This window comes from Mustela nigripes, chromosome 9, assembly GCF_022355385.1.
Source record: "Mustela nigripes isolate SB6536 chromosome 9, MUSNIG.SB6536, whole genome shotgun sequence".
NCBI lineage: Eukaryota > Metazoa > Chordata > Mammalia > Carnivora > Mustelidae > Mustela > Mustela nigripes.
In genome coordinates, this window is record NC_081565.1 from 6,692,307 (window position 1) to 6,720,235 (window position 27,929).

General features: G+C 50.6%; 2 protein-coding genes across 12 annotated transcripts in view; both read left to right on the forward strand.

Annotated features, from left to right (window-relative positions):
* The window catches only part of KYAT1 (kynurenine aminotransferase 1), a 36,104-nt gene extending 16,421 nt beyond the window's left edge, over nt 1–19,683 (forward strand). For 4 of the 11 annotated variants that reach the window (XM_059410600.1, XM_059410603.1, XM_059410602.1 and 1 more), the window contains 14 exons: nt 6,783–6,934; nt 7,404–7,617; nt 10,094–10,152; nt 13,054–13,201; nt 15,140–15,289; nt 15,360–15,446; nt 15,660–15,788; nt 17,259–17,379; nt 17,697–17,773; nt 17,913–18,002; nt 18,112–18,298; nt 18,389–18,468; nt 18,996–19,082; nt 19,187–19,683. In XM_059410600.1, coding sequence (XP_059266583.1) covers nt 7,522–7,617; nt 10,094–10,152; nt 13,054–13,201; nt 15,140–15,289; nt 15,360–15,446; nt 15,660–15,788; nt 17,259–17,379; nt 17,697–17,773; nt 17,913–18,002; nt 18,112–18,298; nt 18,389–18,468; nt 18,996–19,082; nt 19,187–19,252 — 1,377 coding nt within the window. In that variant the 5' untranslated portion in view covers nt 6,783–6,934; nt 7,404–7,521 and the 3' untranslated portion in view covers nt 19,253–19,683. The remainder of the gene's footprint in view (nt 1–6,782; nt 6,935–7,403; nt 7,618–10,093; nt 10,153–13,053; nt 13,202–15,139; nt 15,290–15,359; nt 15,447–15,659; nt 15,789–17,258; nt 17,380–17,696; nt 17,774–17,912; nt 18,003–18,111; nt 18,299–18,388; nt 18,469–18,995; nt 19,083–19,186) is intronic. The other 7 variants (XM_059410605.1, XM_059410604.1, XM_059410606.1 and 4 more) reach the window with 2 other exon arrangements.
* A 4,210-nt stretch (nt 19,684–23,893) lies between these two features.
* The window catches only part of SPOUT1 (SPOUT domain containing methyltransferase 1), a 7,595-nt gene continuing 3,559 nt past the window's right edge, over nt 23,894–27,929 (forward strand). The window contains exons 1-7 of the mRNA XM_059410608.1: nt 23,894–23,973; nt 24,529–24,574; nt 24,824–24,949; nt 26,597–26,756; nt 26,983–27,072; nt 27,192–27,241; nt 27,451–27,581. Coding sequence (XP_059266591.1) covers nt 23,938–23,973; nt 24,529–24,574; nt 24,824–24,949; nt 26,597–26,756; nt 26,983–27,072; nt 27,192–27,241; nt 27,451–27,581 — 639 coding nt within the window. The 5' untranslated portion in view covers nt 23,894–23,937. The remainder of the gene's footprint in view (nt 23,974–24,528; nt 24,575–24,823; nt 24,950–26,596; nt 26,757–26,982; nt 27,073–27,191; nt 27,242–27,450; nt 27,582–27,929) is intronic.

Consider the following 27,929-nt stretch of genomic DNA (forward strand, 5'->3'; position numbering starts at 1 on the left):
AGAGAGAGGGGGAAGCAGGCTTCCCGCTGAGCAGAGAGCCCGACGCGGGACTCGATCCCAGGACCCTGAGATCATGACATGAGCCAAAGGCAGAGGCTTTAACCCACTGAGCCACCCAGCGCCCCTTCTCTACCTACTTGTGATCTCTGTCTGTCAATTAAATAAATAAAATCTTTAAAAACAAAAACAAAAAAACAAGTAGGTAGAGAAGCAGGCAGAGAGAGAGAAGGAAGCAGGCTCCCCACTGAGCAGAGAGCCCGATGCGGGGCTCGATCCCAGAACCCTGGGATTATGACCTGAGCTGAAGGCAGAGTCTTTAACCCACTGAGCCACCCAGGCGCCCCAACCAAGCATCCAACTCTTGATTTAGGTTTAGGTCACAATCTCCGGGTCCTAAGATTGAACCCTGCCTGTGGCTCTGCGTTCAGCGGGGAGTCTGCTTGTTCCTCTCCCTCTGCCCCTCACCTCGCTCATGCAGACTCTCTCTCAAATAAATTAATAAATAAAACCTTTTAAAAAAAAGATTATTGTGATATCGAACCATAAAGTGATCTAGCTTCCCTGAACCCTCCCCCAAATTACTTTGCCAAAGTCCAAATACCATAATAAGTTCCAACAGCCTCTCACTGAGACCCCCCGGCCCCTGGCATGCATTCCCTCACCGCAACTTCTCAGTCTTTCCTGATCTCTTGCGACTGAGGGCACTGATGAGGGTTTAGCCATGAGACCTAATTTCCTGTTAATGAAAAAGAAAACAAAATCACAGCATCTTGAACAAGATCCATCCCCTACCCCCAAGTCCAGAGATCACCGATGGTTCCCCGATTATCACAGGCCCAGGCTCCTTCCATGTTGTGGCTGTGACTTCCACCTCAGACGTGTGGAACCTTCGAAATACATACAAAAGTAGAGTAGAGTGTGCTGACCTGCCCAGTCTCACCCATGGCCTGGCTTACTCCCTCTGTTCTCCTATCCGCTTCCTACTTCCACCATCTGGATCATTTTGGATTATTTTGAAGCAAATCCCAGATATTATGTTGTCAATATTTCAAGAGACATCTCTAAAGTGCCTGGGTGGCTTAGTCGGTTAAGCGTCTGCCTTCGGTTCAGGTCATGATCCCAGGTTCCTGGGATCGAGTCCCCCAGCAGGCTCTCTGCTCCGCAGGAAGACTGAACACACCCTGCTTGTGTTCCGTCTCTCGCTGTGTCTCTGTCAAACAAATAAATAAAATCTTTTTTAAAAAAGATAAAATCTTTTAAAAAAGAGACATTTCTAAAATATAAGGACTGTTACAAGGAAAGAAAGATATCCCCGATACCATTAGCACAGCCAATAAATTACTGATTTCTTCGTATTGTACGTTACCCAGTCAATGCTCACATTCGTCCCTCAGACTCACCCCTAACATCTGGGGACCCTCAATGGAGCCCACACAGCAGATGTCTAGATATTTGCAAGTCTAATGAAGCTTTGCTGGGGGGCGCTCCCCCCCGCCCCGGGCCCCACAGCCCTCTCCCCAAGGACCACCCTCGAGTGACAGTGCCTAAGGATGGTATGATCTACCCAGCCTTTCCTGCCTGGCACAGTTTCGAACCTGAAATGAGAACTAACAAGTCCTAAGTAGTCAAGCTTGGAGGGGGCAGGGTGTGGGGCAGTGTAGGGTCTCAAGGAGGCTGGCGCCCCATTACCTGGGGAACCTGAAGTGACTAGCTCAAAACCAAGCAGACTCTTTCTCTCTGGTTCACCACCCTCCACACCCACCCCCCAAACAAAGGTGGGGTCTTCTCCACATGCAACTCCCAGGGTGAGCCTTCTGTCTGTCTCTCTCTGTCTCTATCTCTGGCTCTGAGCCCTGCATCCTCAGGTCAAAGAGGTCCAGTTCAACCCGTTCTTCCTTTTCCCGTAACCCCACTTGCTCAATCAGTTACCAGATTTTCCAGACATTCCCTAAGAAATTGATAAGGAATAAACACCTTGGTGTGTTTTTCTTGAGTGCTTGCCCTGTGGGGGAGGGGTCCTGGATGGCAGGGGCACCATTTATAGCCCGGGGTTTTGTGGATCACAATCCCAGGTGCCCATGTGATGTGGTTCTAGAATGAGCATAGATGAGGTTCAGCAGGGTGGAGTCTGGAACCGCCGACCGGGAAAGAATTCTTGCGATGTCTTTGGTGCAAAACGGTCATTTTATTAAAGCACGGGGACAGGACCTGTGAGCAGGAAAAGCTGCTGCCCCAGGTTGTGAGGGGCAGCTGATTATAGACTATGCGACTTGGGGGAGGTAAGGAAAAAGGGAGGTTTCGAGAAAGAACTTTCATGTTATCAAAGAAGACCTACAGGATCCCGGAGGCTTTGCTATTTGTCAAAGTTGGTTTTCCTTCTAGTAAGGCATTAAGAGCAAGACAGTTGGGAGCTTCCTCCTATCACACGTCCTTGTTAATGAGCTGCAGGTTTAAAAGAAATTCTATTTTATTGACCTTTCCTCCTGCCTCAGCCTCCCTCAATTTTATGGTGATGTTAGGGCTTCGGGAAACTGAGTTACAGGTCTCTGGAAGTCAGGCTATTGATAGGAAAGCTTCTTCCTTGTAAATCACCAGGACATTTGTAAACGGAAGGAGATTCAGGTCCTGCAGGATTGTGATCTCCTGAGTTAACTGTTTTGCCTTTAGGGCAGCCCAGAGCCATGTCCCATGTATCCCGCGGGTCGTGGGAGGGGGTGTTGTGGGGTGTCAGCTTCTGCTTTGTCCTCTGCTTGCCTTCTGTTCCCTCATCACATGCACTGCATGCGGGGGGTCTCCTCTGCCTCTCAGCCTTCTGTTTTGACCAAGTCGGACCTACAGAAAAGGAGAAAGAACCGTGCAGTGGCCACACGTCTGCCTGGCACCCACATTCAGCCCTCGCTCCCGTGGACCACCGGCACTTGCAAACGCCTCTCTCTGCCCTACCCTTGTTTCTGAATGTCTTTGCTGAATCTTTTCTTTTTTAGTAGATATGTTCTGGCCGAAGCAACTTTAAGATGATAAGTGCTTATTGCTATTTTTTTTTCAAAGATTTTATTTATTTATTTGAGAGAGAGAGAGAGAGCACAAGCAGGGGGAAGGGGAGAGGCAGAGGGAGAAGCAGATTCCGCGATGAGATTCCCTACGTGGGGCTCCATCCCAGCACCGGGAGATCACAATCTGAGCCAAAGGCAGAAGCTTAACCATCTGAGCCACCCAGGCTCCCCTCTGAATCTTTTGAAAGCAAGTTGCAGACATCCGACCCTTCACTCCTAGATACTTCACGTGGCTCCTAAGAATGCCATCCCCCCATGGGAACGCCCCGCGTTATCGCCCTCAAAGAAATTGACCAGCCGTGCCCTCCGATGGACAGGCCATATTCAGATATGCCACAGCTGTGCCACAGATACCCTTTAGGAACTTTCACTGTTCTTGTCACCCATCCCGGATCCAGTTAAGGGTCATATGTTGCATTTGCTTGCTGGGTCTCTTTGACAGCAAACCCCCGCCCCCACCCCTGAGGTCCCCAAACCCTCACCTCTTTGTCAGTGCAGTGTTCTGAGCCCCCTGGAAGAGAAATGGAAGGAAGGAAGGCTGGAAGGAAAAGTCTCAGACGGCGGCGCAGTTCTCAGAAAATTTCATCAAGGGCGCCTGGGTGGCTCAGTCAGTGAAGCATCTACCTTCAGCTCAGGTCATGATCCCAAGGTCCTGAGATCGAGCCCTGCATTGGGCTCCCTGCTCAGTGAGGAGCCTGCTTCTCCCTCTGCCTCTGCCTACCTCGCCCCCCCCCCACCGTCTCATGAATAAGTACAGAAAATCTTTGAAAATAAATAAAACTTTTTTCAAAAGAAAATTTCAGCGAAACCAGTGGGAGTCCTTGGAAGTACCTCATCTCCCAATGACAGTCGGCCTCGCTGTCTTCCAGACACTGGAAGGAACAGCCAGGGAAGCACATGGAGGTACAGACCCAGCACTGGGGACTCAGGATGGAGCCCTCACCGTTTCCTCAGTCAGTTAGGCTCCTGGCAGAGGCACATATTGTTGTGGCCATCACAGGGATACTGCCTTAAAAAAAAAAAAAAAAACCGTAGTGATTTTTACTTTACTTTATTTTTATTTTTTACAAGGTTATTTATTTATTTTATTTATTATTGTTATTTTTATTTTTTTAAGTAGGCTCTGCACTGGGCATGAGCTCACAACCCTGAGATGAAGACCTGAGCTGAGATCAAGAGTCAGACAACTGAAAAAAGTCGGGGGTTGGGTGTCTGCCTTTGGCTCGTGTCATGTCCTCCAGGTCCTGGGATCGAACCCCATGTCGGGCTCTCTCTCTCTCTCAAATGAATAAATAAAATCTTAAGAAAAAAAAAAAAAAAAGAGTTAGACACCTATCTGACTGAGCCATGCAGGCATTCCTAAAGATTTTGTATTTTTAAGTAATCTCTACACCCAACGTGGGGCTCAAACCTATGACCCGAAGATCAAGAGTTGCACGGTCTATCAACTGAGCCAACCAGGCACCCCTAACCTTGGTGATTTAAAAAAAAAAAAAATTTATTGAGATATAATGATATGCACATAGCGTATAATTCAACCGTTCCAAGTGTACCTTTCACCGGTTTTTAGCATGGCCACACCACCGTCTAACTTCAGAACATTTCATTAGGGCAAAAAGATACCCAGTAACTGTAGCAGTCTGTCCACATTCCCCAACCCACCCTCCCACCCCCAGCCCAAGGCAATCCACGATCTACTCTCTATCTCGAGAGTCTTGCCTGCTTAGTGTAAATGAAATCATATAATGTGTGGTCTTTTGTGAGTGGCTTCTTTTACTCAGCACCATGCTGTCAAGACTCACTTGTGTTGCAGCAGGTGTCAGAACCTTCTCCCCTGTTGTTGCCAAATGATTTTCCATCCCATGGATCTACCACATTTTATTACCATCCTGTAGCGGACACTTAGGTTGCTACCACCTTATAATGCTGGCATAAACATGCACATACAAGTCTTTGTGTGAGCACATGTTTTCACTCCTCTGGGTTACATACCTAGGAATGGAGTTGCTGGGACATATCTTTTTTTTTTTTTTTTTTAAGATTTTATTTATTTATTTGAGAGAGAGAGAGAGCACGAGAAGGGGGAGGGGTCAGAAGGAGAAGCAGATTCTCCACTGAGCAGGGAGCCCAACATGGGACTCAATCCCGGGACTCCAAGATCATGACCTGAGCCAAAGGCAATCGCCCAGCCAACTGAGCCACCCAGGTGTCCCGCTGGGCCATATCTTAAGTAGTTCTGTGTTTATTATTTGGAGGGCCTGCCAGACCATTTTGCGTAACAGCCACGCCACTTACATTCCCAGAAGCAATGTACCAGGCTTTCAGTTTCTCAACATCCTTGAAGCATCGTTAGACATTTGTAATCCTCTGACTTGTGTGTTTGTCTTTTGGGTGTGTGTTTTCCTGGTGCCCAAGGGTATTTAATGTACCTGTAGGCCGTAGGGCCAAAGAAAGAGAAAGGCAGCATTTTGGGGAAGGGGTGGCAATGCCATTTATTTTCCCATTTTGATCTTAAAGGCAGCCACCTTGCTGAGCGTTCGTTAATTTTACCGGTTTGTATATTTGAATTATTGTGTGTAGTTAACTGTATCCCCTTGCAAATAGTGGGATATTATTTCTTTCGGGTCTTATACATGTAATTTCCTTTTCTTGCCGCACCAGCTGGGACTTCCAACACAGTGGTGAAAGGAAGTGGTGATAGAGATTTCTTTGAATTTTGTTCCTACTTTCCAGAGAATTTGCGGGGCTCCTGGGTGGCTCAGTTGGTTAAGCATCTGACTTCAGCTCAGGTCATGATCTCCAGGTCCGGGGGTCAGGCTCGAGGCTCCATGAGGAGCCTGCTTGTCCCTCTCCCTCTGCCCCTCCTACCTGTCACTCATGCTCTTTCTCCCTCTCTCAAATAAATAAGTAAAATCTCTAAAGAATAAAAATAAAGAGAATGTGTTTTGCCATGTAAGTCTCTAGCTGATAAGCTTCATATATCCTTGAAACACTTGTAATTACCCCCAATATTTGCTGTGGCCATTCTAGCAAGTACGAAGTGGCATTTGCCCAGTGACTAAGGATGCTGAACACCTTTTCATGTGCCTATATTAGCCCTTTGTGTAGTCTTCCTTGGAGAAATTCAGATTCATGATTTGCAAATACTTACCCCCATACTTTTATCTTTTCACTCTGTTGATGGTATCCTTTGAGGCACGGAAGTTTTTGATTCGGGTAAAGTCCCTTGTATCTATTTTTTTCTTTTGTTGCCCACGCTTTTGGTGTCGTACCTACAAAACCGTCTTCTAACCCAAGATCACAAAGACAGGCTCCTGTTTTCTTCTGGGAGTTTTATAGCTTTAGCTCTTGTGTTTAGATCCATGATCTACAATGTGTTAATTTTGTGTATGGTGTGAGGTAGGGGTACACATTCACTCTTCTGCCTGTGAATATCCTTGTCCAAGCACCATTTGTTGAAAGACTGTTCTTTCCACATTGAATTTTCTTTGCACTCTTGTCATATGGCAAGTGACCATATGACCACTGACCATGGGAGAGTCTTATTTCTGGACTCTCACTATGATTCCATTGACTTATATGTCTGTCCTTATGCTAATACCATCCTTTCTTGGTTCTTGTGAGCTTTGAAATTGTGCATCAAGCCCTCCAACATTTTTCTTCCTTTTCAAGGCATTCTTTTTTTTTTTGCATTCATTTTTTTAAAGATTTTATTTATTTATTTGACAGAGAGAGATCATTAGAGAGAGAGAGGGAAGCAGGCTCCCTGCTGAGCAGAGAGCCCGATGTGGGACTCAATCCCAGGACCCTGAGATCATGACCTTGAGGCAGCGGCTCAACCCACTGAGCCACCCAGGCGCCCCTGCATTCATTTTTTAAATGTAAGTTTCTTTTCATCTATCCTGCCCTGGACTTTTTCCCCCTTAACTTTATTTGTTGAAGAAACAAAGTCATTTGTGGATCACCTCTCCATGGTATCATTTAACATATTCTTCTGTCCCTTGTGTTTTAGTAACCCAGTGGCAGGATCTGATCTAGATTTGGTTTTAGCACGGAGGTGATTTGCAGGAGGTGTGTGTGTTTCCAGACTCAGAACATAATGTGGGATCAACTCTCCCTGTGGTGTTAGGGGTCATCCATGATCTTCACCTGGATCTTTTTTTTTTTTTTTCTTTTGTTAGAGGTAATTTATATTTTGAAAGGGTCCCTCTGGTTTCTGGGGGTCAGGGGGTTGTAGGTGTGAGGGATAATCATGCAAGAAAGCACTTGTTGCCATGCCTGGCACACAGTGACCAGTCAATAAATATTAGCTCTTATTGTTGCTGCTGCTGTTGTTGTTGTTATTGTTAGAGCTGTGTGTGTGGGATCCATACCCTGGCCTCGGAGCCATTTTTTGGCCAGAGCGTTCTCCTCCCTCTTCTCTGCCTCTGGAGGAGAAGTCACCAGTGTCCCAAGGCCCAAGGGAGGCATGTTCAGATATGTGGCTGCCATCTATTTGCACCTGGCTGGACTCTTCCAGAGAAAGAAGGCTGGAACTTCTCTCACTCGGTGCATGCACCAGACTGTAAGTGCTCTCGTCCCACGTGTTTTGCTGTCCAGCTCAGAGCCCCGATGACCTGGCATGGTCCCAGCTTCAAAGCTGTGCATGATGCCCCTCTTTCAGGACGCCTTCCTTGACTCTAGCCTGGAGGGAACCCCTCCCTTGCTCTTTCCTCTAACCTTGAACTTGTAGCTCTGCATCTGAATGGTCTGCATGGAGCTGTGCTGCCTGCCCTTCATCCCCTAAGCCCAGCCTAGTGTTCAGTACACAGTAGTTGCTCAGTAGACATTGGCTGAGGAATACATTATACATAAGTCCAAAAACAGGCACTGTTTCCTCACTTAATGCAGTTACTGTGTGTCATACTTGAGGGTCACTCCTTTGAGTTCCCCCAGGTTTCTGTGCTTGCATGATATTTATCTCCTTCCTATTCTCATTCACCTCCATTCACCTACTTTGTTCTCTCTCTCTCTATGCCTTTGTAGCCCGGTACCCGTTACCCCACCCCAACCTTCTCAAACTTCCCTCGCCCCAACATGCATCCTCACCTCCCCCCCAACTTCATCTTCATTGTATGTATTTTTAAGATTTTATTTTTAAGTAACCTCTACACCCAACATGGGGCTTGAACTCACAACCCTGAGGTTAGAGTCACATGTTCTGTTGACTGGGCCAGCCAGGCGCCCCTCTATCTTCTTAAAAATGATGTATCCCCAATTCAACAGTAATTCCTTATAGCATTGAAACCACGATCCCATCAATGATATGCTGTTATTGTATGGGCTAGTAAGGGGGGCGGGAAGTGCCAGTCAGATTCATGCTGGAGATTCTGAGATACGTTTGAATTCAGAGAACATGCAAGGGAAAAAAAAAAAACAAAAAACCATATATCAGAATCAATCCCATCTGGTGTGATCTCCATACCAAGAAAAAATGGAACCATAGAAAAATATACACATGAGGTACCTGGCTGGCTCAGTTGGAAGAGCATGCAACTCTTTTTTTTTTTTTTTTAATTTCTTTTATTTATTTGACAGATCACAAGCAGGCAGAGAGGCAGAGAGAAGCAGGCTCCCCACTGAGCAGAGAGCTGGACGTGGGGCTCGATCCCAGGACTCTGAGATCATGACCTGAGCCGAAGGCAGTGGCTTAACTCACTGAGCCACCCAGGCTCCCCAAGCATGCAACTCTTGATCTCAGGGTTATGAGTTTAAGCCTCACCTTGGGTGTATACATTACTTAAATATATAAACTTGAAAGAAAGAAAGAAAGAAGGGAAAAGCACACACATGTAGTTAAATCACCTATAATTCCACCACTCAGAGAGAATCTTTGTTAACATTTTGATGTATTTATCTTCCAAACTTTTTTTCGCCTACTCCTATATGGTTATAGAAAACTGTACGTGTATACAAATACGTAGTAGGGTATTTTTTTTTTTTTTTTTAATTTTCCTGGTGTGCCTTTTTTTTTATTTTTTTTTTATTTTTTTTTTAAAGATTTTATTTATTTATTTGTAAGAGAGAGAGAGAGTGAGAGCAAGCACAGGCAGACAGAGTGGAAGGCAGAGTCAGAGGGAGAAGCAGGCTCCCTGCAGAGCAAGGAACCCGATGTGGGACTCGATCCCAGGACGCTGGGATCATGACCTGAGCCGAAGGCAGCTGCTTAACCAACTGAGCCACCCAGGCGTCCCAGTAGGGTATTTTTTTTACAAAACATAATCATACTGTATGTACTGTTTTGTAGCCCGTTTTATTGATGTCAGCACATCCAATTGATAAATATTCTCGAAAAGCATGATTTTTCTTGGGCACCTGGCCAGTTCAGTCGGAGGACCATGAGACTCTTGATCTCAGGGTCGTGAGTTGGAGCCCCATGTGGGGCATAACGTTTACTTTTAAAAAATTATTTTTTTTAAGATTTTATTTATTTATTTGACAGAGAGAAAGATGGCGAGAGAGGGAACACAAGCAGGGGGAGTGGGGGGAGGTAGGAGCAGGCTTCCTGCCAAGCAGGGAGCCCGATGAGGGGCTCGATCCCAAGACCCTGGGATCATGACCCAAGCCAAAGGCAGACACTTAACTGAGCCACCCAGGCGCCCCAAAACATTTTTTTTTTAAATGTGATTTTTCTCATCTATAAAATGGGCCCAGCCAGGTTGTTCTGAGTTTAGCATGGCCGTCCTAAAGGGAAGCTGCCGTCCTAAACGCAGGCTGCATGTTGGCCAAGGTGTGGCCTTCCTCCCCCTCCTGCTGCCCCTCCACCTCCTCAACCTGCCTGTCCGGTCCGAATCTGGTCGGAGTCTCAGGACCCGCGGAGCCAAGGCTGGTGGGTGGGGCATGTGGGGGCGGGGCCGCCGGCATGGGGCGGAGCCAGGCCCACAGGCGGGCTCCCTGGGAGAGCCGATCTGCAGCGCTGCTTCAAGGGGGCGGGGGCTGTGGTGGGAAAAAAAGCCCGACCCGACTCCACCACTCTGACCTTCTGCTCGCTCTGTCTCTAGTTCGCCATGTCCAAGCGGCTCCAGGCTCGTCGGCTGGACGGGATTGACCACAACCCATGGTGAGCTCCGCAGGGCTGGGGAAGCGTGTGGGGTCCTCTCTCGGGCGTGAGGGTGGGACAGGGCTGGGGGAGGGGTCTGGGTCTGCATTAACTCGGGGGTACCCAGGACGGCCACCGTGCTGGGACTGAGGTTTGCAGCCACAGCCTGGGAGAGGTGAGACTGGGAGCCACGGGCTTGGGTTCCAATCTCAGCTTCACCTTGCTCTTGGCTGGGGCGCGGGGTGGGGTGGGGGGGTGGGCAGTGACACCTGCTCTGAACCTCAGCTCCCCAATGGCAAAATGGAGCTAATTACATCTACCTTGAAGGGCCTTGGGGGGATAAGGCAAAACGCTGTATTAAATGCTGTATCAACGTATGAAATGAAATGAATGATATGCTGTATGAAGGCATCAGGCTTGGGGCTTTCCAGGGATTTTATTTCCCACTTAGTACAGAGTAAAATAAAGTAAGTAAGATAATGTAAAATACAGGCAGCTCTGCACTGGACATGAGCTGAGGTTAATTTCTTTTCTCTGTTGACTTGTTCTAAATTTGAAAGACACGTGTGCCCGTGGTTACTAGTAATACAATGGATGAAGTAAGAAGGTGTGTAAGAAAAATGCAGGGATTTTTCCTAATCGCCCCACCCGGCCTCACCTTTGGCCAGCAGCACAGAGTCGCAGACTCAGAAGATCCACAGTCACATGCTCTACCTACCCCCTGAGCCAGCCACGCCCCCGACATCCCTGTACTTTCAAAAAAAAGTTGTTGGCTGTCGTTTTCATAAAACATGGGAGCACTTTTATCTTTCTTTCTTTCTTTTTAAAGATTTTATTTATTTATTTGACAGAGAGGGGTCACAAGTAGGCAGAGAGGCAGGCAGAGAGAGAGAGAAGGAAACAGGCTCCCCGCTGAGCAGAGAGCCCAATGCGGGGCTTGATCCCAGGACCCCAGGATCATGACCTGAGCCAAAGGCAGAGGCTTTAACCCACTGAGTCACCCAGGCGCCCCATCTTTCTTTCTTTCTTTCTTTGAGAGAGAGCAGATGTGCTTCTGCCAGAGGGATGGAAGGCAGGGGGAGGGGCAGAGGGAGAGAGACTCCTAGGCAGGCTCCTTGTCCAGCACAGAGCACGGCTCAGGGCTCAATCTCACGACCCAGGGAGCAGAACCTGAGCCAAATTCAGGAGTTGGGCCCTCAATCGATTGAGCCACCCAGGAGCACCCCCCACAACCATTTTTTTCTTTCAAGACCCCCCCTGAACCCCCCACCTCCATGTACAGCATTTTGTGATTTGCAAAGATCCTCTGCCTGATACTCCATGGTGTTTGGGACAGAGGAGCCAGACCCAAAACCCCTCTAGTATCTGACTGCCCCCCTCCGTAATGCCACCTTCTGTCCTGTCTGTGAGGGAGGCTGGGCAGCCTCATGGGCCTTTGCAGATAAGATAGAGTCCAACTCAGACTAGGAGACAGGCTGGGAGAGTCAGCAAGACACTTTCCTGACTCAGAGACCCAGCAGTCTCTTGAATCCAACACCACCATTATACAGAAGGGGAGGCTGAGGCTGTAGGAGGCCAAGTCTCATGGGCAAAGGCAGGGCGGAGCAGAAGCAGGCCTGGGGAGAATGTACAGGACAGGAGTGGGGGTGCCAGAGGGATGAGGGCCATGCGAGTCTGGATAAAAAAGGGCCTGAGGTTCTGCTAACCCCAAAGTGCTGGCCTGAGAGGTTCAGAACCCAACCTAGAGGGCAGCTGGTCTCTGCAGGGCTTAGTGGAGCTTAGTTTCCTTGTCTCGATTACCACGGAACATCTGCCACCCAATTTTGCATCTCAGCTCTGCCCTCAGGTGCTGTGTGACTCTGGGCAGGTCACTAGCCTCTCTGAGCGTCAGCAACTTCAGAAGTATTATGGGGCTCTGGGGAGAAAATGACAGTTTTAGATGGAACAATATTTATTGGCATGCAAATTCAGCGCAGCCAAGGCTGACTGCTCTGCCCGCCAGCCAGTCTGCAACCACACAACGGCCTCTCATGCAGCCTCTCAGCCTCTCTCTGTTTCCCTGAGGAGCTGACCACCAGCGGGGGCCAGAAATGGCAGATGGTGGGGGCTGGTGGGACCCCAGTCTGTCCAGGCAAATGGTCTAGAGCATAAACTTTGCTTGGAGCCAATGTAGAAACAAAGGCTGGCTGGGCCCTGCACAAACTGGGAGTCCTCGGGCAAATCGCTACGAGCCTCAGCATCTCCATCCCCACTGTGACTTGGGAATAGGACAAATGCATATGTATGGGAAACTTTTTATTGAGCACATTATTTTTTTTTTAAGATTTTATTTATTTGACAGAAAGAGACAGCAAGGGGAGTGGGAGAGGGAGGAGCAGGCTTCCCGCTGAGCAGGAAACCTAATATGGGGCTTGATCCCAGGACCCTGGGATCATGATCTGAGCCTAAGCAGATGCTTAACTGAGCCACCCAGGCGCCCCTTGAGCACATATTTCAAACTGTAGTTCGTGAAATCCACTTAGGAAGTCTCAACAGATATTTCTAAAGAATGTGTAGGATAGGGCCACCTTGGGGGCTTGGTCAGGGGAGCGTCGGGCTCCCTATCTCCGCTCAGGTCTTGATCTCAGGGTTGTGAGTTCACGTCCCACACTGGGATCCATGCAGGGCATGGAGCCTACTTTAAAAAAAAACAGGACCCCGGCCTGTTAAGTGGCCCACTGTTAAGTGGCCCAGTGCTTGGCCCACTTAATCCCAAAGCAGGGACCAGTTTTGACCCTCACACTGATCTCAGGCTGGGGCAGACGCGTTTAACTGCCCAGTTTTTCTGGAATGAGCCCAGTGCATTGTTCATCCTGTCCTGGAGAGAGCCGCTCTCCTCCAGGTTCCAGGTGGCCTGGTGTCAACTCTCTGTTTGTTGCTCAGGGTGGAGTTTGGTAAAATGGCCAGTGAGTATGATGTCGTGAACTTGGGCCAAGGCTTCCCCGACTTCCCACCCCCAGACTTCGCCATTCAAGCCTTTCAACTCGCCCTCAACAGTGACTTCATGCTCAACCAGTACACCAAGGCATTTGTGAGTCTCAGCTTCGCCCAGGGCCCTGGGATGCAGGCCTCAAGGAGGCCCTGGGGGAGGAAGGGTCAGGCCTTTCTGAACATCAGGCCCACGTGGGTATCAGCGTTCTGGAGCAGAGCCCAGAGAATTCAGTGTGGCTGTAGTTCATTGTTCACTGAGTGTCTCCTCTGTTCCAGGCCCTGGGACCGCTCATGGTCTGGGGAGAGACAGACAAAAAAAATGAGCTGGGAGCTCAGGGTCTAGTAGGAAAAGCAGACAAAAAAAAAAAAGAAAGAAAGAAAACAAAGCATAAAATAAAGGTATTTGATATGCTGTAATAGGGGAAGATGGGGTGCTGTGGGAGCAAGAAGAAGGGAATGAAATCTGGGGAGACCAGAGAAGGCTTCCTGGAGGAGGTGGCGTGTAAGCTGCGTCTCAAAAGACAAGCTGCTGACCCATCTGACTCCAAATCCAGACTCTTTCTGTAAAGGTCATAGGGTAAATATTTGTCAGTCCTTGGTTTAGTAAAGCAGTAAATGCTTCTTAAACTTTGGTATGCATCAGAATTACCTGGAGGGAGTTTTGTCCAGTTCCGCCACCCAGAGGTAACTATGACCAAGAGTTTTCTACTTCACTGAGCATTTAGACTTTAAACTTTTAACGTTTTAAAGTGCTTATATAAACACACATGCTCACACATACCCATATACCTAACATATGAGATTTGAGGGTTTTGGCACAAACAGACTCATACTATAATGCTCTGTAACCTGTTTATTTCACTAAACAGCTTGTCATGGGCAACTTTCCATGTCAGAATAGCCTCATTCTCTTTAAGGGCCACGTGGTATTCCCCTGCTTAGCTGTGCTATAAATTCTTGAACCTGCCCTGCTCTGATGGGCTGGTTTGACTATCTCACTTTTATAAACAATGACACAGTGAATATTGCTGTGTGTATATCTTTACACATGTGTGAGCCTTTCTCTCAGATAAAACCCTGGAAGCCAAACTAGAGAGTCAAAGGGTGTAAGCATTTAAAGATGTGATGGATATCTTGCTGTCCAAAAAGGTTTACTCACATCCCCACCAACACACTGGTCTCCTACTATTGCCAGCCATGAGCATTTCCGATCTTTTTAATACTGACATATTCTTAGAGCAATATTTCATTGTTGCTTTTATTTTTCTTCAGTTATTATCCTTTTCATATGTGCACTGGGCATCGATCCTTTTTCTTTCGTGACCAACTCCATTTCTTCATTTGGGTCTCTATCTTTGTCTTGTTGTTTTGCAGAGCTCTTTATATATTAAATATCTGACCTCTTTCTCCTAGTCTGCAATGTTTTGTCTTTTAACTTGGCTCCTGGTATGTTTTGCTGGACAGAAATTTTTAATTTTTACATGGTCCAGACTGGTTGAGTGAATTAGTTGGTGAAGTTCTAGACCTTGGGGTTTCAGGCCTTTGGCTTAGCCTCAAGACAAGCGTATGGATCCAACCTTCCTCTCATAGTGGGGTGCTTCCATAAAGTCCCCCTTCCTGCTCAACTGTGCATGACCTTGAGCACGTCATTTCCTACCTCTGGGTCTCCATTTCTCTACCTAGCAAATTGTGGGGATCAAATAATACGTGTCTTCCAAGGCTTTTGGGATGAGCCGATGGCACAGATGTGCTTCTTAAACTGAGAAGGAAGGGGTTCAGTCATGGAGTTGCCACTACCATGGGGCTCCGTTGGATGGTTCTCCACAAAATACACACTCTGTCCGGTTCTCCACCAAATTCTAGCCCTGGGCATTGGGCCTGCCCAGAACAGGCTCGATGGCCAGCGCTGGTGGAGGACATGAAAGGCCAAATTTGCCTCAGGCTTGCGGCTGGAAAGTGCCAGAACTCCCTGGATGCAGCTGAGCAGGAGGGTGGGCCCAGGCTGAGCCAGGCGGGCTGACGGCTGCTGTTCTGCCAGGGTTACCCACCCCTGACAAAGATCTTGGCAAGTTTCTTTGGGAAGCTCCTGGGACAGGAGATAGACCCGCTCAAGAACGTGCTGGTGACTGTGGGTGCCTATGGAGCCCTGTTCACAGCCTTCCAGGCCCTGGTGGACGAAGGAGATGAGGTGAGTGAGCAGGGCTCGGGCTGGGTCGGGATGAGGGCCAAGGGGCCAGCTAATCTGATCCTTTTGCTAGGTCATCATCGTGGAGCCCTTCTTTGACTGTTACGAACCCATGACATTGATGGCAGGGGGTCGCCCTGTGTTTGTGACCTTGAAGCCGGTGAGGATGCTGGGGAGGGTGTGGGTAGGCAGAGGGGTCCAAGGAGTGTGTCGTGTTGGCCCCTGGGAGGGGGGAAAGAAGGAAGGATGGGGGGCTGTCCAGGGTCCCAGAGGAGAGAGGGCGGAAACAGATGCCCATGGAGGAGGGCCAAGTCCCAGGAGCTGAAGGTCGGCCAGGGAATTAATTGTTGCCCACTTTCTTCTCCTCTCACAGAGCCCCACCCAGGACGGGGAACTGGATTCCGCCAGCAACTGGCAGCTGGACCCCACAGAGCTGGCCAGCAAGTTTACCTCTCGTACCAAAGCCCTAATCCTCAACACCCCCAACAACCCCGTGGGAAAGGTACCCGAGACACCACCCTCCAGGAACCCCTCCCGACTGCGTTCAGGTCCCTGCTGTGTTACTGATTTGCTGCATTGGGCCTCAGTTTCTTCATCTGTGAAATGGGAAGGCAACTTGTAATGAGCTCTGAGGACCGAGACTCCCCAAGGTCCCAGGGACAGGGGTGGGAATCCCCTTGGAAGGCAGAAGTGCTGGTTGCTGGAGCAGACTGGGTACCTCTGTGACCCCCGAGACCCTGGGAATGGTGACCTCACCTCTCGAAGTATTTTCTCATATGTCCAATGGGAACATGACAGAATTGACGCAGAGGGAAATCCAGCTGTCCAACTGGGTGTCTCTCCCTCATACGACCATTGCCCTTACAACACTCTGACCTCAGGTGTGGGGGGACCCCACACCCAGCAGTTCTACAACACCAGCTGGGGTAGCGTCAGATCCCATAGGTTAGGGCTAAGCCCCACGAGGCTGCCCGCCCTTCAGATGCCAGCCTGGCTATAAATTTGAAGTTCCCACCATACCCTCTTCGGTTCCTATTAATTTGCTGGCGCAGCTCTCAGAACTCAGGGAGATGCCACCTTCCACCTACTAGTTTATTAAGGAGTTGAGAAAGATACAGATGACAAAGGAGAAAACAGCCAGATGAAGAGATACACAGAACGAGGTCTGGGAGGGCCCCGAGGCCTGGGTGTGTTGCCCTCTCAGTAGATGGATGTGTTTACCAGTCTGGAAGCCCTCGGAACCCTGTACTATTGGGATTTTATGGAGGCTTCCTCACATAGACATCATTAGTCCTTATAATTTTTTAAAGATTTTATTTATTTAAGAGAGCAAGTGCATGAGCCGGGGGAGGGGCAGAGGGGGAAGAAGAAAAGCAGACTTCCCACTGACCAGGGAGTGGGAGCCCGATACTGGGCTCGATCCCAGGACCCCGGCGTCATGACCTGAACTGAAGGTAGATGCTTAACCCACTGAGCCACCCAGGCGCCCCATGATTAATTATTATCAACTCCATTTCCAACCCTTCTGCTCTCTGTAGGATACAGGTAGGGCTGAAATTCCAATTTCAGTTTCTAATCATCGCTTGGTCATTCTGGTGACCAGCCCCGATGCCGGAGCTACGCAGGTGCCCGCCCAACGTCACCTCGTTAGAACAAAAAAGCACTTCTAGTGCTCTTTTCACTAAGGAATTTATGAGGGCTTTAGGAGCCCTGTTGTCAGGGGTCAAAGACCCAATATTAGTGCTCCTGTCAGTAAGACATTTACAAGGGTTGTAGGAGCTCTGTGCCTGGAGCCCCGGGGGCTGGGGGCAGAGACCAATGTATTTATTTTCTATTAACTCGCAACAGACCTCCCAGGGTCAGTGTTGCAAGGGATTCGATAGAATGGGATGGAAAAGCCCTTAGCAGCCAACTCGGTGGTATCCGTTCATCTCCCTGAGGAGGTGTCTCTGTTTGGGGGTGGTCCCCACAGGTGTTCTCCAAGGCCGAGCTGGAGCTGGTGGCCAGCCTGTGTCAGCAGCATGACGTGATCTGCATCAGTGATGAGGTCTACCAGTGGCTGGTCTACGATGGTCACCAGCACATCAGCATCGGTGAGCCCTGCCCGCCTGGGGCCCATTCTTGCCCCTGGACATTGGAGGCAGGGCCCTGAGCCCAGTCTGGGAGTCCACACAGGCCCCGTGGTTAGGGCCTGTGTGACCTTGGGGCAGTGACTTAGCCTCTCAGAGAGCAGGAAGATGCAATGGCACTGCCCCCAGGGGTGGTCATGAACATGAGCCCAGGTGAGCCCCATAAATAGTTTAGGACCTAGCGGGGGCCGGGGTGCCCAGAGCCCGAGTGCGCGCCTGGGGCTTAGTCACCCCCCACCACCACCCCCGTCTGAGCAGTGTCTCTCTTTGGCCTTGGGCAGCCAGTCTCCCTGGCATGTGGGAGCGTACCCTGACCATTGGCAGCGCTGGTAAGAGCTTCAGCGCCACCGGCTGGAAGGTGAGTCGACGAGGGTTGGGGTACCATCGGGGTACCGCCTCCCCCCATGATCCGGGCCAGGCAAGGCTGCACTGGGAATTAGGAAAGGGGGTGGCCAGGCCCCAGAGGGCCTAACCCCCTCCCTGTATTCCCGGTCCAGGTGGGCTGGGCCCTGGGCCCGGACAGTCTCATGAAGCACCTGCGTACCGTCCACCAGAACACTATCTATCACTGTCCCACGCAGGGCCAGGTGAGGAGAGGCAGGGGATCCGGCCACGGGGGGAGAGGCACCACAGAGCCCGGGCCAACCTCCCTCTCCTGTCCGATCGGCCCGCCCCATACTTGCCCACCCTCCGCAGGCTGCCGTGGCCCAGAGCTTCCAGCACGAGCAACTGCACTTTGGCCAACCCAGCAGCTACTTCGTGCAGCTGCCGCAAGCCGTGCAGCGCTACCGGGACCACATGATTCGCAGTCTGCAGTCTGTGGGCCTGCGGCCCGTGGTCCCCCAGGGCAGCTACTTCCTCATCGCAGACATCTCAGACTTCAGTGAGCAGGACTGGCCAGGCCGGGCAGAGGCAGGGTGGGAGGGGGGTGGCTGGAGGCAGCTGGGGCTCAGCGTGGCTTCTGTCCTTCCAGAGACCCAGATGCCGGACTTGCCAGGCGATGCAGATGAGCCCTACGACAGACGCTTCGTCAAGTGGATGATCAGGAACAAGGTGGGCTGGGCTCGGCCAGGGTCCTGTGGGCGTTATTAGAAGCGAGGCCAGGCCCCCAGTCCAGCCCAGCCTCTGCTATCAGTGCTAGGACCAGTGTGCATCTCTGTCTGGAATTTGCAGAAAGATGCTGTGCGACTGGCAGGCATCCCTGGGTTCTCCGGGCCTTGGCCGGCTTGTCTGTAGGGTGTGGGTGTCCGTAGGGTGTGGGGTTGGCGCATTGGTGCCCAGCTGGGTGGGCTCTGGGCTCTGACATTGAGGTTGATTTCTCCTCTGTGTCTGCCCTAATCTAACACATGGCACGCCCCCGCCGCCTCCACCGCCCCCCCAACCTTCGCCTCCCCTCTGTACACAGGGAGGGACTGGGAACCATGCTCTGCCATTCTTTTCCTCTGACCTTGACCCTGGGAGGTGTTGCACCCAAGCTAACTGTCCCTGCCCCGGGCCACGACAGGAAGCTCTCTGTCCCCCAGAGCCAGGGCCTGCCGTGCCGTGGGGAGGCTCTCAGACGTGGGCTTCCTCCTTCCTAGGGCTTGGCGGCCATCCCGGTCTCCATCTTCTACAGCACCCCACATCGGAAGCAATTTGACCACTATGTCCGCTTCTGTTTTGTGAAGGTAAAGGACCGGGGTTTGGAGGGGAGAGTGGACCTCCGCCAGCTCCCCGTGGCCCACTGGTGCTGTGGGGGAGGGCGGGGTAGGACTGACCTGTGTTGGTGCAGGACGAGTCCACGCTCCAGGCCATGGACGAGAAGCTGCAGAAGTGGAAGGATGAGCTCAGGCCCTGACGTGGCCCCGCCTGGTTCCGGCTTGCTCAGTGCCTGCGTGTCAGCCCCTCCCAGGCTGGGCGTAGATAGAGCTCGGGGCTGCCTACTCTGCGACACAGGATGTCCCCCAGGGAAGAGCCCTCCTTCGGGGTCTTGGTGGGTTCTGGAGCGCTTCCCACAGGACCTATATGGGAAGGTGGACCTGACCCGGGCCTCTCCCTGCTCCTCCCTAGATCGGGTCACAGAGTCTTGGGTCCCCTCCTTGTGTGGGACTCAAGGGAACAGAGTCCAGCAGTGTCCTGGCCTTGAGTCCCAGCCCTGCTCTGGCCCCAGCCCAGGCTCCGGCATCCCTGCCTTTCCTTATCTGCTTAGGTAACCTCGGGAAGTGGCCTTTAGGCTCGAGTTCTCAAGCGAGTACTTTTCATCCATAATAAAGTTATAAGTTATTTACACTCTTATTAGTGGCTTCTCTGCTTCACACGGTGGTGCTGATGGCTGATGGGAACAGGGGCAGAGCGGAAGGCACCTCAGTGAAACTTAGATCCCAGCCCCTGTTAGCACAAATGTGTTTTGTGGAGTAAAACCAAGGCCCGAAGCAGGGCCTGGACGGGGATCTTGTCCGCAGTCACGGTTAGTGGTAAAACCCGGCCTAGAACCCAGGGCTCAGATGGGGGTTGTGACTGTGGCACGTTGTGCGTGTGTGCAGGAGGTGAGGGCCTCCACTTTGTGTCTGAAAAGGAAGACACGAACAGTCTCCTGTCTCACAGGGGGTCAGAGCACAGGCCAGGAGGGTCAGGAAGTTTAGGCAGAAGGGGGAAGAAGTAGCTCATGCAATTGTGTACCTCCCTGTGTCCAGGGCCAAGATGCCCACCGCCTTGTTAAACAGACTTTTGAGAGGGGAGTTACTGTCTGCATTTACAGGTGGGCAAGCCACTTTGGAGGTGATGTGACTTGCCCAAAGCCATCTGGCTCACCTAGAAGCAGGTTTGTTCCCGGGGGTGGGCGTCTCTCTGGAAATCAACAGTAACCCTGAATTCATCTGGAAGGTGGTGCTCGGGGCTTGAAGTCCTCCTTACGTTGCAGACCTATGTGTTTGCTCCTGTGAGCCTTTTAATTGGGGGAGCTGATGGCAACATGCAACATAATAGGGTGTATTTAGCGTTTGTCCCTGGTTGCTGGCACAGAGCTCCTAAAACCCTCGGAATTCGCTGAGAGATAGGACTGTCTTTTGTTTTTGTCTCTTTTTTTCCTTTTTAAAGATTTTATTTATTTACTTGAGAGAGAGAGAGAGATGAACAGGGGGTGGGGAGAGGGAGAAACAGGCTCCCTGTGGAGCAGGGAGCCAATCCGGGGCTCGATCCCAGGACCCTGTGATCATGAGCTGAGCCCCTGGCAGACGCTTAACCGACTGAGCCACCCAGGCGCCCCTGGGACTGTCTTTTGTACTCATAATGGGCCCCTATGTCAGTAGAGGGTCAGAGCTTTCGGTCCCAACTGCAGGCCCCGATGGAGGGGAAAGGGACTGAACATTGAGTTGTCACTTCCTTGGCCAATGATTTAAGCAATCGTACATATGGAATAAAACCCCACCTAAAAAACCCTGAATCAGTGAGGCTCGGGGAGCTTCTGGGTTGTCGAACACAGCAATGTGTGGGGAGGGTGATGCATCGGGAGAGGGCACAGAAGTTTGTGGACCTTCCTCCCCCAAAACCTCATTCTGTGTATCTCTCCCGTTGGGCTGTTCCTGCGTTGTATCCTTTATAATGAAAATGTGAGTACAGTACCTTCCTGAGTGCTGTGAATCATTTCATGGAATTACTGAGCTCCAGGGGAATGCTGGAAATGCCCCAATCTGGAAATGTCCCAATCTATCCTGGCATTTGAAATGGCGGGGGTGGGGAGGATGGTCTGGTGGGACTGAGCCCTTAACCTCTAGGATCTGCACCAATGGTTAGAATTGAACTGAAGTGTAGGACACCCACCTGGGGTCAGAGATTTACTGTTGGAGGGCACTCTGCGCTATGAACCCTCCCTTCCCTTCTAAACCAGGACTTGCTCCCACAGTTAACTCAAATTTATTTATTCTTTTTATTATATATATATTTTCTAAGATTTCATTTATTTGAGAGAGAGAAAGCGTGCAAGTGTGAGTGTGGGCATGCCTGAGCCAGGGGGAGGGCAGAGGGGGAGAGAGAAGCAGACTCCACTCTGAGCAGGGAGCCTGACCTGGGGGACCGAGGCTCAACTCGGTCATGACCTGAGCCAAAGGAAGATGCTTAACCGACTGAGCCACCCAGGTGCCCCTCAGATTTACTAACATAAGAGAGAGCTTAGCTCATTCATGGCAGGCAGTAGTGCAAATGGTCTAGTCACTTCCAAAGCTAGTTTGGCAGTGTTTTACAAAGCTCATCACAGTCTTAACACCCCAATCCAGCAATCAGGCTCGCAGCTATTGACCCAAGTGAGCTGAAAATTCCTGTCCATGCAAAACCCTGCACATGAGTGGTTTTTTTTTTTTTTTAAGATTTTATCTATTTATCGGGGTGGGGGGAGAGCGAGCGAGCACAGGCAGACAGAATGGCAGGCAGAGGCAGAGGGAGAAGCAGGCTCCTTGCTGAGCAAGGAGCCCGATGTGGGACTCGATCCCAGGACGCTGGGATCATGACCTGAGCCGAAGGCAGCTGCTTAACCAACTGAGCCACCCAGGCATCCCTGCACATGAGTGTTTATAGCAGCTTTATTCATAACTGGGATCAATCAGATATCCTTCAAATGGTGACTGGATAAACAAGCTTTGGCATATCCCTGCAATGGAATAGTATTGAGCAATGGGAAGAAATGAACTATCAAGTCATGAAAAATCATGGGAGAAACTGAAATGCAAATTGCTTAATGAAAGGGTGTATGAAAAGGCTACATGCTTTCTGGGGGCGCCTTTCTAGGGCTCCATTGGTAGAGCCGGTAACTCTTGATTTCAGGATTGTGGGTTGAGCCCCACCATGGGTGTAGAGCTTATTTAAAATAAGTAATTAAAAATGAATAAATGGGGGCACCTGTGTGGCTCAGTGGGTTAGGCCTCTGCCTTCGGCTTAGGTCATGATCCCAGGGTCATGGGATTGAGCCCCCCATTAGGCTCTCTGCTCATCAGGGAGCCTGCTTCCCCCTCTCTCTCTGCCTGCCTTTCTGCCTACTTGTGATCTCTCTCTCTGTAAATAAATAAATACAATCTTGAAAAAATAAATAAAAAATAAAAATGAATAAATAAAAAGGCTACATACTTAGATTCCAACTATATGCCATTCTGGGAAAGACAAAACTAAAGAGATGGTAAAAAAAAGATTAGTGATTGCCAGGGGCTTGGAAGAGGGTAGGAGGAACACAGGATTTTTAGGGTAGTGGACTTATTTTGTACCGTACTGTGACGGTAGACACCTGATATTATGTCTTTGCCAAAACCTGCAGAATGTACAACACAAAGAAAGAACCCTAATGTAAATTATGGACTTTAGTTAATAACACTGTATCAACATTGGTTCATCAACTACAGTAAACCTACACAGTAAGGCAAAATGTTGAGGGTGGGGGGAAATGAGTAGGGGAGAAGGGGTATATGGGAACTCTGTACTATGTGCTCAATTTTTGATAAACCTAAATCTGTTCTAAAAAAATAAAGTCTAAGGGCACCTGGGTGGCTCAGTGGATTAAAGCCTCTGCTTTCAGCTCAGGTCATGATCTCAGGGTCCTGGGATGGAGCCCCGCATTGGGCTCTCTGCTCAGCAGGGAGCCTGCTTCCACCTCTCTCTCTGTCTGCCTCTCTGCCTACTTGTGATCTCTGCCTGTCAAATAAATAAATAAAATCTTTAAAAAAATAAAGTCTATTAATTAAAAGAGAGCAAATGAATGCATCTATTAAAAAAAACAAAAAAAAAAACTGGATTCGGGGCGCCTGGGTGGCTCAGAGGGTTAAGGCCTCTGCCTTCGGCTCAGGTCATGGTCCCGCGTCCTGGGATCAAGCCTGGCGTCGGGCTCTCTGCTCAGCAGGGAGCCTGCTTCCTCCTCTCTCTCTGCCTGCTTGCGATCTCTATCAAATAAAATAAATGAAATCTTTAAAAAAATTAAAATTAGGGACGCCTGGGTGGCTCAGTGGATTAAGCCTCTGCCTTGGGCTCAGGTCATGATCTCAGGGTCCTGGAATCAAGCCCCACATCGGGCTCTCTCCTCGGCAGGGAGCCTGCTTCCTCCCTCTCTCTGCCTGTCTCTCTGCCTACTTGTGATCTCTGTCAAATAAATGAATAAAATCTTATAAAAATTTTAAAATTAAAATTAAAAAACTCGATTAAATTCTAAGATCATTTCCAGCTCTGAATCACACTTCAGCTCTGGGCCTCAGGGTCCCCACGTAAAATAAAATCGAGCTGAGTTTTAAGTGTCGCGCTCGTGTGGAATCGGAGGGCGGCTCTCCGGTCGTCCAAGGATCCGGGACAGTACTGCACAAGTTGCCCTTTGGACCCCCGAAGCCTGCGACAAGACCCCTCCCCGGCTCGAGCCCCACTGCCTGCGAGTCCCAGGCCAAGCGCTCGCAAAGCCTCCGGACGCCTAGCCACGCCCCCGCACGGCATTGGCTCTCCGATTGGACGGCTCGGAGGCGGTGTGGCCGGAAGGGGTGAGTCTGATTGGCAGGGCGTGGCCGACAGTGTGCGACGAACATGGCGGAGCGCGTGAAGAAGCGACCCTGCGGCCCGGTAAGTGGCTGGAGCTGGGGTCTCGGGCAGGACAGGGGGGTGGGGGCGCGAGAACGGAACGTGTTGGGGCCCGTGGCGGGGCCAGGCCGAGCCTCCCGCTCCCTGCTCGTCGCTGATCCGAGGCCGGGAGCCCCGAGGTGCCGCATGCTGGTGGCCGCGTGCGCTCCTGCCGGGGTAGGAACAGGGGGTAGGTGCCAGGGTCCGAGCCAGGGCTGGGACAGCCTCAGGTAACCCTTGCGGCTACTCCGACCGAGGCTTGGATTCAGGGGGTGGGACCCTGCCCGCCCTCTCGAGCCCTTCCGTGGCGCATCTCCTCTGACAACCAGGGCGGCAGTAGGCAGGTCTCCCCCTGAGCTTCAGTTTCCTCTTCTCTCCTGTCAGACGCGATTCAACAACTTGAGGGCCTGCAGAGTGTCAGACTCAGTCCTACTCTGCCAGCCGCGGCAGTGTGGGGGCGTTCCGTGGTTTCCTCACTACCCCCGTTGATAGGCAGGACCCTCTCCCAGCCGTGATCATTCAGCCTCAATCCTATACCTCTTTCGAGTCCTGCTCTAGGGTGAACATGGCCAAAGAGTCGAGTGGCGAAAATGGAAGCAGCAGAGTAAGTAAAGGGCTGGAGGGGAGGGGATCTGTTTAGCCTTGGCCGAGGGCGCTGCCCAACCTGGGGAGAGCCTTCGGGTTTGTCCCTCTGGGTCGCCCAGCACCCAAAGCGGGGAAGGAAGGGCTCACTAAGCAACGCTGGAGAGCCCAGGCTGACCTTCCCGGGAGGGCACCATCTCCAGGACTGCTCCATGTCCTTCTCCCTCCAAGTCCCTCTCCCCTCTACCAATCCAAGTGTCCTCTTCTGCAGAGAAAGAGGAGAAAAAGAAGTGGAAAGATCTCAAGCTGATGAAAAAACTGGAGCGGCAGCGGGCACAGGAGGAACAGGCAAAGCTCCAGCGGGAAGAAGAGGCAGCTGCACAGAGGGAGGACCAGGGTGAGCAGGCTGGGTCGTGGGCAGGGAAGAGAATGTCATATCTGGAAGAGTTGTGTCTACGGCCATACCACCCTGAACGCGCCCGATCTCGTCTGGAAGAGTTGTTAGAGACCAGTGGGTCCCGAGGGAGAAACTGAGGCCCAGAGAATGGGAAAACCTGAGTCCTAACCTCATACTTAGTTAGATTTCAGTCTTTTGGAGCCTAAACATCACATATCATAACTTTACACCTCCAGAAATCATCATCATAATGACAGATATATATATATATTTTTTTCTTTTTTTTAAAGATTTTATTTATTTATTTGACAGGCAGTGATCACAAGTAGGCAGAGAGAGAGAGGTGGAAGCAAGGCCCCTGCTGAGCAGAGAGCCTGATTCGGTGGTTGATCCCGAGACCCCAGGATCATGACCTGAGCTGAAGGCAGAGGATTTAACCCACTGAGCCACCCAGGCAACCCCTATTTTTTTTTACCCCTATTTTTTTTTTTTACTTTTTATTGAGCATTTTCTGTGTGCTTTGAGTTTTTCATTTACTTATTTTGATTCTCTTTTTTAAGGAAGCTCTACACCCAACATGAGGCTTGAATTCACAACCCTGAGATCAAGAGTTTCATGCTCTATCAACTAAGCCAGCCAGGCACCCCTTATTTTGATTATAATAAGAGTTTGCCTTTTTTTTTCTCTTGTTAAATAATACCTGTTCAAAACAGCCCCCCCTCCCGAAAATGCAGAATACTGTAAAAAAGAAAAATCCCAGCAAACCTGGCAGTGTAAGTTTTTCCAGATGTTATGTTATATCAAATCATAGATACGTATGCAGAGAATATGTAGATACAGTTTTACAGAAGTGAGACCACTTTATCCATTAGCTTCTGGACGTGGTTTTTCTCATTCCACATTGTGCCCTGTGTGTTCTTCCACATCAGTACATCTGGATCTACCCTAACAAATTGTATCTTTTCTCCTTGTCTAGACTCAAACCTTAGGACGGTTAGGGTGTCATAATGTGCCTTCTAAGCCCATTGGTTACCAGTGATGATGGTGACAGTGGGGACAGAAACCGCATGTGAGCTGTTTCAGACACCAAGGAAATGTTTCCTGAGTGTTCCCTTATGTGGCTCCCTTTGGGCGACTCTGGGAGGGAGAATATGGTGATCTCCCTGGAGTTAAACAGCCTAAACCCAGATCTCAGCTGTCTTGCCTTTTGTGTGACCTTGGGCCACATGTTTGATCTCTCTGGGTCCCACCTCTCAATGGGGATCATAGTAATAGTTCTTAGGGTTATGGGGTGAATGCATACAGAAAAGGTCTAATAATATTAGTTCTTTTTATTATCCCCATTTGCCAGCTGGAGAACCAAGGGAATAACGGGCAGAGATAGCATATGAACTTGGCCAGTGCCTCTAACCACTCTCCAGCCTTGCCCAGTGGTGTGCCCTGCTCACAGGAGCCTTGGGGACCACAAGGTCCATTTTCCTCCTGGGTAGATTGAGGCCTGGAAAGAGGAGTTGGATCTATTTTGCTGGCCTCAAAATTCCTCCCAGGGGGAAAGTTCTCTAACTCTGGGCTCTGGGATTAGAGGGAGGGAGGGAAAGCTCAGCCCTAGCCTCTCAGACTGACCATGAATGCCCTTCCACTTCCCAGGTCGGCCCTATACCCTGAGCGTGGCCCTGCCCGGCTCTATCCTGGACAATGCCCAGTCACCAGAACTTCGCACCTACCTGGCTGGCCAGATCGCCAGGGCCTGCACCATCTTCTGTGTGGATGAGATTGTAGTGTTCGATGAAGAAGGCCAGGATGCCAAGTGAGGGGCCATCCAACAGTGCATGGGTCCTCAGCAAGGAGGGAGGGACTGCTAGGATTGACTTTGCTTGGTCCTTGTCGCTGCCTACCTGCCTGGGCTGAGAACACTGTCCCTGGTGAATCTGGTGGGAAAAGTCACAAAGCAGGGGCACTGCAAGGGTCAGATTGGGTAGAGGAACTCTCGAAGGGACCAGTAGGCTCTGGAAACCCTGTCTTTCTCTTTCCAGGACCGTGGAGGGAGAATTCAGGGGAGTCGGCAAGAAAGGGCAGGCGTGCGTGCAGCTTGCTCGGATCCTGCAGTACCTGGAGTGTCCACAGTGAGGGCGTGAAGGGCGGACTTCCCTGAACTTGACAGGGACGGGCAGGGTGGTCGAGGTGCAGGTGAGGCAGGGGCAGCCTCCCCCACAAACTTCCTGAGGTCCATGTTCTTTACTAGGTACCTAAGAAAAGCGTTCTTCCCCAAGCATCAGGATCTCCAGTTTGCAGGTAAGGCTGCAAGGGGGTACTGACCCCCATTTCTCAGGGTTCATCTCCCAGACCCTGAGAAATGGCTGCGCAGTTGAGAAAACTGGCCCAGGCAGGGCAAGGCCTGTGCCTGGTGGAGAGTGGCAGGTCTGTGGCAGGCCTGAAACTTGGACCGGGCCTCCAGTGTTCCTGCCATACCACTAGGTGCCTTTGCGTCTCCCAACACACAGGGCTTCTGAACCCCTTGGACAGCCCTCACCACATGCGTCAGGATGAGGAGTCCGAGTTCAGAGAAGGCATCGTGGTGGACCGGCCCACCCGGCCAGGCCATGGGTCCTTTGTCAACTGTGGCATGAAGAAGGTAGGGATGGGGAGAGCAGGCTGGGACATACGTTCTGGACACGCGGCGGCCACAGAGGGCAGGCAGGGTCTAGGGAGTCCTGGACCCAGGCATCTGTGCCTGCAGTTCGCCCATGATGTAGATTTGGGCCAAAGAAGTGCTCCCAAACAGGGGTTGGTAGCTAAAGCCTAGAGCAAATGTACTGTTTCTTTTCTTTTTTTTTTTTTTTTAAAGATTTTATTTATTTATTTGACAGAGAGAGATCACAGTAGACAGGCAGGCAGAGAGAGAGAGAGGAGGAAGCAGGCTCCCTGCCGAGCAGAGAGCCCGATGCGGGACTCGATCCCAGGACCCTGAGATCATGACCGT